The sequence below is a fragment of the Aptenodytes forsteri genome, unplaced genomic scaffold (assembly GCF_000699145.1).
Source record: "Aptenodytes forsteri isolate BGI_AS27 unplaced genomic scaffold, ASM69914v1 Scaffold16, whole genome shotgun sequence".
Taxonomy (NCBI): Eukaryota; Metazoa; Chordata; class Aves; order Sphenisciformes; family Spheniscidae; genus Aptenodytes; species Aptenodytes forsteri.
Genome location: NW_008794753.1, coordinates 3,103,846 through 3,114,508, shown reverse-complemented (window position 1 = coordinate 3,114,508; position 10,663 = coordinate 3,103,846). Strand labels below are relative to the sequence as shown.

General features: G+C 46.8%; 1 protein-coding gene across 1 annotated transcript in view; it reads left to right on the top strand.

Annotated features, from left to right (window-relative positions):
• ATAD3A (ATPase family, AAA domain containing 3A) overlaps positions 1–5,023 on the top strand; it is a 29,650-nt gene extending 24,627 nt beyond the window's left edge. The window contains exon 15 of the mRNA XM_009274169.1: positions 4,763–5,023. Within this exon, the coding sequence (XP_009272444.1) occupies positions 4,763–4,942 (180 nt within the window). The 3' untranslated portion in view covers positions 4,943–5,023. The remainder of the gene's footprint in view (positions 1–4,762) is intronic.
• The last annotated feature ends 5,640 nt before the right edge of the window (positions 5,024–10,663 follow it).

Here is a 10,663-nt window from a genome sequence, read left to right as displayed (position 1 = left end):
TGCGTGTCCTCCCCCCCCCCCCCCCAAAGCATTATGTCAATTTAACAACACAGGCAGGAAGAGTTTGAGATTATGTACAAGTTGAGAAGATGAAGGGCAGGAGGAGCCAAGAAAAGGGAAAAGCAAGGTATCTCCCTTAACAGTTCTGTTTCTGATCTTAGTTAACACCTTACAGAGCTGGTAAACAGCAGATTTCAGCTGCTGAAATGTAATATGCCTAAGGTCTCTGTTTAATAAATAAATTCAATTGACCCATTCTGAGGAAGATTATAGCACAAAGCCCTAGTGAAAACTGCTGGTTGTGAATGCTGGATGGGAGCATTTTGTTTGCCTTTTGTTTTCAGCTATTCAGCTATTTTGCATAGTGCCCTGATGTGACTTGGAGCTAATCCTCAAAGTGTAGGCTTAATTGCAACATGCCTGTTGCTTAATTCACCTCAGCTTTGTATATATACTTTCTTAATTAGTTTATTCCTCCAACAGTCATTTGCAGTGTTGCTGTCTGTATGCATTATACCTCTGTAGACATGTCTTGGAACAAAACTTCAACCAGTGTCTGGACAACAGAGACAAATGCCGAGGGAGCAGAATGGCAGGCTTAATCTACGGTGAAGTGTTGCTGTGTTCCACAGGGTCTGTCCTGCTACCTCAAGCTGACTGAAGCCTTGTTGCTTGCAATTCTAGTCCTAACCTCTGTGTGATGAAACCTAATCAAATCACCCATGAAGGGCAGGTGGTACTAGGAAAGGCAGTGAGGAATCTGCATTGCTACTCCTGCTTCCATTCCTGAATCTGCAGAAGTGCTGGAGGAAATGGACAGGGAGCACAGGAAGGTATTTATCATGGACTTGATGGAGTTTTGAGATGCTAGGATCCTCATCAGCTCTACTTAGCTTGCCTGGGGTCATCTCTCATGGCCAGAACTGAACCTCAGAGATGGTTTGGGGAAAAGTGAAGTTCTGAAGCAGGAGGAGGAGAAACCATCATAGCTGTCGGCTCTTACCGAGAGTACCCTAGAACGGCAGCGTATGGCCACTTTGCTGTCCCGTGGCCTCACAGTCATTTCCCATGAAGATGTTTTTGGAGTGGTCTGCCAATATTGCTTTTAACAAAAACATCTCAGTTAAACTAGAAGCCTGAGCAATAGCTGCAGCTTTCATAGGCTTAATTCCACTATAAGCTGGGCTTGAAATTGATTGGCTGTCACTTACATGAAGTTCTAGTTCACTGTTGTTTCAGTCTGGCTCAGTTTGTCCTGAATTTACCAAATAGAAAAAATAAGATGCAGAAAAGCAGAGGGTGTAACCTCTAGCGCTGGGAAAAATATTGCTGTCTGGCACAGCTAATAGTCTGCATGCTGGAAATCCATTTTAATCTCTTCTGCAGAAGACTGAGCATTCCCTTTTGTCCTTGTGCTTTTCCATTCCCCATATCTAATCCTTTATGAATATAGCATGGATTAGATGCATTTACACACTTAAAAATTCCCTTCAGATCTGTTTATAGTAATGTGCAGACTTTCTAGTTCTGCACCCTGTACTTAAACCCGTTGATATACTTTAGATAAAATGTCAGAAAAAGTCAGATGTCGCTATTCCAAGCCATAATCTCTGGAAAGTTGTTTTGGCAACACTTCAAGAGAATTCCCAGGAGTTTTATGTCCCAGTGTTAACAATAGAGATGAGCTTCCTGTCATTTCCTTGCCTGTTGTGCCACTGACATAAATGCCTTTTTGCTCCCTGAACCTTGTTTATCTTTAAAAAATAATTTAAAAAAATCATCTGCCTGACCAAGTTATGGGAAGAATTTAATGTTTCTATAGTGGTCTGAGCTGAAGGATGTTATAAGTAAGTGGGAGGGTGCTTGTGTTTTGGGGTTTTTTTTGAGCAGGCTGTTTTCATTATAAATGTGATTCAAAGGATACGGATTTATTTTAAGTTGGCCAAACTAACCATGGTTCTTGGCTGAAATGAAACATTAAGTCATCTAGGCTGGACTTGTCATCTGTGCTCCATCCTTCTACTTCCCCCCCAAATACTTTGTTTTCAGATTATTTCATAATTGGATTTGAGTTATAAAACATGAATAGTTGCACTGGAGAAAATGGGTTAAAATTTGTCCATGCAGAAGGCAGAGGTATGAATATAAATGAAGCTCAGTACTGTTTTTGTGTGTGTGCAAGCTACTCCCAGAAGGGACAGCTGCTTCTCCCGTTTGCTTTTTTGACAGCTAGGGCCTGAGGCTTTCTATAAATAGAAAGTCATTGAGAAAATCAACAGAGCGTGAACTGCACAGCTTTGCAGGAGTTTCCACAGTTGAATTTATGGTCTATGCAGTGGCAGGGAGGAAGGGAAGACATCCTCTCTATTCTGTGGAGGCACATAACGCACATCCCAGGAAAGCACTTACTCCATTTTAAAACGCCAAATCCTCCTGGCTGGAGGGGCTGTGGTGACAAAAGGGTGCTGGCTCCTTTTAGCTTTAAGTCCCCAGTCATGTCCTGCAAAAACAAACAAACAAACAAAAAAAGGGTGGGTGGGGGTGGGTGGGTTATGGGGGTGAGTCAGAGAGGATACTTCAACTGAACAGAACCTTTCCACCATGCCCCTTTTACAGTGGTGAGAGAAGACAGGTCATGTTGTGATACATGTTGTATAAATATTTGTGGCAGCAGGCAGGTTATGAAAACACTGCTCTTCTCCTGGTGTTTGTGGGAAGTCACTGCCTCATTGTGTTCAGGATGCCTCCTGCTCTGTTGTTGAATACAGAGGACAAGTGCCTTTATGCAAAGTGAATTCTCTATTTGTAGACCTTCTATTTCTCTGCACTCCTTGCCTGTGGCCAGTGTTTACTCCTAACTTGAAGTATGAGCATTAGCCTAACTTGTCACTTCTGCCTTAAGGATTATAAAGGTTTTGCGCAGGGAAGGGTCTGTTTTGATGCTTCTTGCAGTAAAAACCGGGGCCTGCCAGCTCTATGGTTACATGTGGTTTGTGCAGTGAGACCTCTTGTGATCTAGCCAGTCCCCCAAAAAGGGCTACCAAGTAAGGGCTGGAAAGCAGGCTAGAGGAGGCTGAAAACCAGCTTGGGTAACCTTTTGCTCATTTCTTGAAATAATTATTCCTCCTGCAGTGAGGTAGCAGTAATCTAATAGGCAGGCATAAGCTACTGTACTGGGCTAGCCAGTACTGTGATGATACTGAGCAGTGCAACAGCTTACTCTGGGGTTTGTCTTCTCTCCCATCTACGTCATTGGACAGTGGGTGCATAAAATGGTCACGCTGTAATTTCCTTCTGTGGTGCTTCTGCAGTAAACCTCGTTGCTTGGTATAATTGATGTTTTGCACCATTAATGATTTATGGAGCCTGTATGTAACACCTCAGAAGCACACTTCAGCCTGTCATGAAAGCCAAAGTTTATATTCCTAACTAGGATCTTGGGGAACCCCCTGCAGACAGAAGCGTTGGCATGTGATAGTCCATGATGTGATAGCTCTGTAGAAGGAGAAAGATGTGGACGGAAGTTTGGGGCAGGCAGCATGGATGTGAGAAGCTGGAGGGGGTCCCACCCCGATTAGTGTCTAGCTCCCTCGCTAGCATAGCTGTACAAGGAACCACAGTACTGAGTCGCTTGCAGGAGCACTTGCAGAGGGAGTAACCAGATTTAGCAATCTGTAGCTTGGAGTTGCTTTGTTACCTTGGAGATGGGTACAGCTAACAGCGTAAGCATCCTTCCCTTCCTTGGAGGGTACGGCTGCTTGTGTTGTCATCTGCAAAATGCCCATCGGTGGAGTCCTAGCTGTCCTGCATGTTTGGACAAAAGTGACAATCCTTTTGCTGCAGCTGAAGCGGAATGGCACGCAGTCCTGTTTCCCCTAAGCTGCCACTGGAAATATTGTGGGCTGTTTGGCAAGGATGTCAGTAGTTTTCAGCCCTTTCTGCAAGGAACTATGATAAAATTTGTACTGCCTGTCAAAGTAGCAACAGGACTAAGTGTTAATTTACCAAGCAGAATTGGAGAGACAGGAGTTGGGGTATGAACGGAGCGCAGAGAAAAGGGAAGGTCTCACGGGCAGATGAGTATGGGGTGGGAGCTGACACAACACAGAAGTGATGCAGGGGGAGATTCCTAGCAGAACGCATGAGGAAAGCAAGATTAGTGCACATTAGACATCATTTTAGAGGTGCCACATTGCCCGTATTCACCCTAGCACTGATACTAGTTCTCCTGTGTAAGTGTTTAAAACATTTTCTGTTGTCTCGGATGGAGTCATTCAATCACCATATGCACCTATTACTCTTTACCTTATTGGCTTCAAACGTGCAGCGCTTTTAAAGCAGGAGAGGAAATTTAAACAAGCCAAGTGTGACTGCAGCCTAACCATACTGGCTACGTTCAGCATTATGAACCTGTGGCCTTGTCTCTTCCAAATGCAAAGATCTTGCCTCCCAGGAAATCCAGAGGCAGGTAGGCAAAGGTGCTTGTTAGTAGCTCAGAGACAAAGACTTTAGTGTAGCTGTGAATGTGTCTCTGTGCTTGGGCAGTTGATGTATTTTGGTCCCTGGTACAGCTGCATCAAGGAAAACCTTTCCGATGGCGATATGCCAGATTGCTCTGGGTACCACCACTGACTTAGAACAAGACTGGATGTTGTGCTAGGTAGTGTGGGGGGAAACAAGAGAGAGGGACCAGTCTCAGACCTTCACTGATCCTAGGAATTGCCATCACTAACTTTTGTCTCTTCTGCCTTTGCCTCTCCAGGCTGCAGCTTATGCATCAGAGGACGGTGTTCTTACAGAGGCCATGATCGATGCCCGGGTAGCTGATGCTGTGCAGCAACACAAACAGAAGATGGAGTGGCTGAAAACGGAGGGTGCTGAAGCAAACAAAGGGACTGGCAGAAACCCACTTCTGCCTTTCCCCAAAGGAACACCAGTGTGAGAAGTCTGCGGGCTTCAGACCAGCATGTGTGGGAAAGTGGGCATGGGAGAAAGCTGGGAGGGTCTTTTGGGCTAACGTTTGGTGGAATCAAAGTGGGCATGGGAGAAAGCTGGGAGGGTCTTTCCAAACGGTGGAATCATGTGTTGAGAGAAATGTGTCCGTTGGTGCAAGGGAGGGGTTACTGCCTCAGTCTGCCTCTGATTTCATGTTTTTAAAGTGCACCAGAAAGCAAAATGGTTTAAATAAGGCAGAAGCAAATGTATTAAAGGACCCCCTTGCTGAAATACCATTGACTGTGTTAGTCTGTATGGCCTGGCCTGCTAGAGGCCCAAACTCCAAATCCTTTTCAGCCATTTAACACTGTCCTGGAGTGTCCCAGTGACATGGGTCTGTGGGAACACAGGGCCTGTCCAAGCCTGCTACTCCCATATATTTAACTTTGTAGGGTTTATGCTCCAGCAGAGGTATTTCTCATCTTTTTTTCCACAGATGGTGCCCATAACATACCTCCTTGCTCACATCTCTGTATGGCATCACTCCTTGCTCTCTTGTTGTCACCCCTTCACAGACTCAGGGTAGACTTTGTGTTACAGAGGTGTATTTGGTGTGGTTCACAGCTGCACCTGGTTAACTTGGAGTCAACACTTGGAGAAACTACAGCTGTGCAGTGGGTTGGCTGATAAGCATTGGGACTTCCCTTGCGATGTGGCTAGACCTGCTGGTGCCTGGCTACTGCCTTTTGTCTTCTTTGTGCTTGGGTCTCCTGGAGGATGGCTGTACAGCCAGCCTGCAGTGGTACACTGCAAGGGACTAAAGGCTCTGGAGCATGACTCCTCAGTGCTGAAGTGCTAAGCGTTCCAAGCCTGAGAGCTTTTATGCCCCTCCAGTGTAGCATTGTAGAATAACTGCACACACTCCCTGGATCACAGAAGGTTATCTGAACTGCAGTGGAGCAACTGGCACTTCCTATAGCAGTCTTGAAAGCGCTGCTCAGGATGCTAGGTAGCCCTTCAGACACTGCTGAGCTGCAGCAGAAACCGCTGCTTCCCAGGTTCCGATGTGTCTGTTCTGACTATACAGCCCACAGTGCTTTGTTTGCTTTCTCCAGCCAGGTACTTGCTGCTACAGCTAGTCTGAGAGCAGCCCTAGATACGTTTTTCCCCCAAGTACATCATCTCTCTCTCTTTAAGGAGGTGAGAAGGCAAGGCTCAGTAAGTCTGTCTGCCATACAGGTGTCCATCGTGGTCTGAAGAGAGAGATGAGTGGGGCTTGTTTGCTACTGGCTGCTGCTATCAAGCTGCTCTTGCTACATGAGTCTTGCTGCGTTTCTGGAACACTTGAGAAATGTGCCGTTGTCAAGTCAGGAACACAAGCCTGTCTTGATCAGATGACATTTGTTCTGTGTGCATGTAAGAGGCACACAGATTTTTTTTTTTTCTGAGTTTGAACTGGATTTGAACTCTGCGCTCTGCTCTGAGTCCCCTTCTGTAACTACGCTATGCAAGCACATTTGCCTGACCTAAATCTGTGCCCTTGAGTACCTTGCTGAGACGTTCTCCTCCGACAGGAACTGACAGCAATCTCTGCTTTGCCCATTTCACTGGTGGTTGTTGCTGAGCTTTGAGAGATGCACCCTGACAAGAGCTTGTGAGCATGGGAGCGGAACAGGGCTGGTCACCAGCGTCCTCAGAACAGGCAGCCTTGTGGGACACCAGGAAAGAAATAGTTCCTGAGGCTGCAAACCATCACTGTCTTGGGCTGCCATCTTCTCTCAAAACGGTTCTCTGATATTTTCCCCTGGATGCCAAGGGAGAATTTGAAGATGCATTTTAGAAGCTGCTCCTTTGTTAAGGACAGGTGTCCCACAGCAGTAGTGTGTGCCCAGACTTGCATGCCCCGCTAACGCTTACTTGTTGCAAGGTACGTTGCTGCGGGAAGCATGCTGTAGAGGAAAGGGAGGAATCACTGCATAAACTGAAACTGCGTACTTTGTTCTGAATGACTGAAATAAACTTGAATGCCATTCTTTTTCCTCCCCTTCAGCCTAGGTGTAGTTGTCCTTTAGTCCACTGATTGACTAGAGGATTAGCTATTCTAGGCTTTCCCCTTCCTATTTCAATTTTACTAAATTATATTTCTGTTAAGCCCCAAGAGATGGAAGGGAGCTAAGCAGAGCCACTCTGCTAAAAAACCCTTGCTAATGAATTATGTGAGGGAGCAGTCTGACACTGTGTGATTAAAATCTTTAATTGTGACACACACCTTCAATACTTTTCCCCTCTCTTCCGTAATCGTCTCCACGAAGCACGAAAGGAGCTGGGGGGAGGGGAAAGGTACTCTGTCTTGTCCTTACGCTGTCTGACTGCCCTTTTGCTGATACCGATAGCTGGGAAGAGAATCCTGCTGGAAAGCTGTGTGAAAAGCACAGCAGTTGCCGTCTCAGCTGTTTCATGCGATTCCTCCTTCAGATTGCATCAGGCCCCTACGTGGAAGCAGAGGGAGCGCAGTGCTTGTAATGCAGCACATGCCTCTCTGCTGTGCAACAGTGATTAATTGCAGGTTCGGGAGAACAATTAGCTAGAAGTAGCCTCTTGCTGTGGCAGGGAAGACCGCAGGAAGCATAGGCTGACCTAAGGGTTCTCAGGTTTGCCTGAGTACAGAAGTACTTTTCCGTGAGTTTTTAATGACCACTCTTAACGACGGATGCCACAAGTCCTTACCTGAGCTTTGCTGCATGGGCTTCATGTGGATGGAAAGGACTGTCCGTCTTGAAGACAGACACGTGGGTGGTTTTGAGAACACATGGATGCCTTAGCGTTCCTGGTGTGTATTGAGATGTTGCTCTGGTGTGTCTCACTAGCTGGGGCTGCTTGTATCCCAAGGGGCAAAGTTCTTTCCCCTTCTTGGGCAGCCCGGAAGATGATGCTCTCTCTACTAGATGAAGTCTGTTTTCTTTAGTTTATTTTCCTTTAAAAGGTGGGGGAGCGGTAAGTAGAGACATTTCTGTACTGTATATTAGGAACTACTCCTAGGAACAGGGCTCTTTAACATACAGAACTTGTCCTGTGTGTCTCAACCTCCCTTTGCCCTCAAAAATCCTCAAGCAATCAATCAGCTGATCAGAGCTTTGCACGTCTGTGCTCTTCATGCTTTGTTAGCAATGTGTTGTAGGCTCTCGTGCAACCCTGGTGCTAGTTGAAATCCCAGGAGTGGAGAGCTTCAGGGCTCACTTGTTTTCTTGTCTCTGTTCACAATCTCCCTCCACAGCCCCTACCTGGTAGGTTGCGACAGCATCTATGTGTCTGAAATTCGCAGTGAGTTCTCATCCTCCTTTCTAGAGAAGCTTGTGGCTCTGGGCAGAGGAGGCACGTCCCCCAGCCCCCTTCTGAGAGATCCCTGTTAATACAATGCCTGAAAGTCCATAATCACTTCTACCCTTGGCAGCAGGAGAAGGACTGTTTGCACCCAGCCCAGTAGTGTGGATACATCATTTATCAAACTCTTGCTGAATGATGGATGTCTTACCTGTGAAGAAGAGAGGGAGGTGGCACCTAGGCTGGGAAAAACTGAGGAGGTGGAGCAGAAAAGCCAGAGATGAGCCTGATTCAAGAGGGTTGAGGAGGCTTGGGGTGCAACGTCTGGCAGGTAAGGCGGGTAAGGAGTGGCAGAGGTGGTGTGGACAACTTGTTTTGCTTGGGTCCAGTCTTCCAACCCAGTTGTTTTCATGTCTTCCCACTGCATTGAAAGAGTGGCATGGGCTTCCACTTGTACAAACTGATGCCATTTGTTCTTGCCTGACAGTGTTTTGGGAGCTGGTGGGGTAGGTTCCAGCCAAATAATCCCATTGTTTGAGCTCAACATCCTTGTGTTCTGGTTAGTGGCATGAGGAGCACTGGGATCCAGTCTTCCAACCCAGTTGTTTTCATGTCTTCCCACTGCATTGAAAGAGTGGCATGGGCTTCCACTTGTACAAACTGATGCCATTTGTTCTTGCCTGACAGTGTTTTGGGAGCTGGTGGGGTAGGTTCCAGCCAAATAATCCCATTGTTTGAGCTCAACATCCTTGTGTTCTGGTTAGTGGCATGAGGAGCGCTGGGAACATGGGTAGCTGATGCACACTGCAGTTCTGCACCTGGTCGGTCTTAGTGCAACCTGGAACAACTGTAGCTGTCAGGCTTGAAAGTGCTGCTTTTCTCAGGGTTGACGCTTCATTTTTTTATTTCCTCAGGAAATAAAGTTCTCCATCCCTTCTTTCACACTTGCACACTACTCTTCCTTCCTTCGCATCATGTGCCATGGGCTGTTGGACTGATGAAGCCAGCTCTCTCGAGGTGTCCCAGGCACTATTGCTACCAGCTCTCTAAATCCTGCCTTTGAAAAGAGATTCCTTGTCCCTCTTGCTATGCACGTTGCTTCTAGCCACCAGCTAGGTGATTTCATGCCCTACTGCCCGCTGAATAGCTGCGCCAGTTGCTGTCACTGCTGCTGCTCATGTGGAATGCAACAGGAAAGGAGAAAAAAAGGCCACCTGTCACTGTTCAACTCCTGCCTCATCAAAGATTTAAATGCAGGGCCTCTGTCACCTCTGCCAGCCTCATCAGTAATTTTGGTTTGCTGACAGCTCACGGTGTGAATGATGTCCCTGTGGAGGTGGCACCCAGCTAGCTATTTGTTAACACTCCATGCAGGGATATAGGATGGCAACCCCAGGCTGAGGTTATCTCCTCTCCATGACACTGAGTGAGTTATGAGCTAATAGCACTTTATTAAAATAGTATTTTGTATTGGAGAGCAAATCTAAGAGCAGATGGATTAGCAAGCAATCCATCACTCCCCATCTTTGCCACTGGCAGCTGAAACGCCTTCTCTGTGCTTCAACATTGCAGCTGGGAGACAGATTTATAATGTGGTCATCTGTCTATTCTCAGTTGCCATCCATTAAAGTGTTTACTTTTGAATGTGATCCACTGGGAGGAGAGCTCCATTGTGCAAGTACAAGGATGCGAGCGCCGCGCACTTTCTCACCGGTGCATGTCCCATGCTGTAGGACTTACGGGAGACAGGGGTCTCCCCAAAGCATTTCTCTGCCAACCTGTGTTTGTGTTTTGAATGGAGAAGAAACACTCCGATTCTTTTATAATCCATTGTCTGTGGCTGTTTCCATTTTATTGCAACATTATTATTCTCCCTATATGTTTGTTTTTTTTTTTAAAGTGGCAAATCTGATTAATTTGTCCAGCCTGTAATGCAAGTCACTGGCCTGCCCTGGGAAGCCTTGCTGCTCCAGGAGGTTCTTTGCTTATGGAAGGCAGCCCGTCTTCTGCAGCCAGTGACTGAGTGCTGTTGGCACGTGGATGTAAGTAATGGGGATCTATTGGAGGGATCCTGACAGAAACATGCCAGAGTTTGCTGCTTCCTTTGGGTGGCTTCTCTGTATGTCCACCGGGTGTGCAACCTGCCAGGTCTGCACCTTCCCTGCCAGGGGCTTCTCCTCTCTTGGGCCTGTCTTACAGTCACGCGTAGCCCTTTGGTGCCAGGGCAGCTCTAAGGCCTAGACACACAAAAGCACCACAAAAGAAACCAAAGCAAGCACAGGAGATTGTACATAGCAAACCCATCTGCAGGTGAAAAGCTGGAAGATAGTGTGGCTGCAACAAGAGTAGGGCTTACTAGTCACCCCTGCACAAAGAAAGGGGGTGTTGTAGCAGCAAATGGGCATGT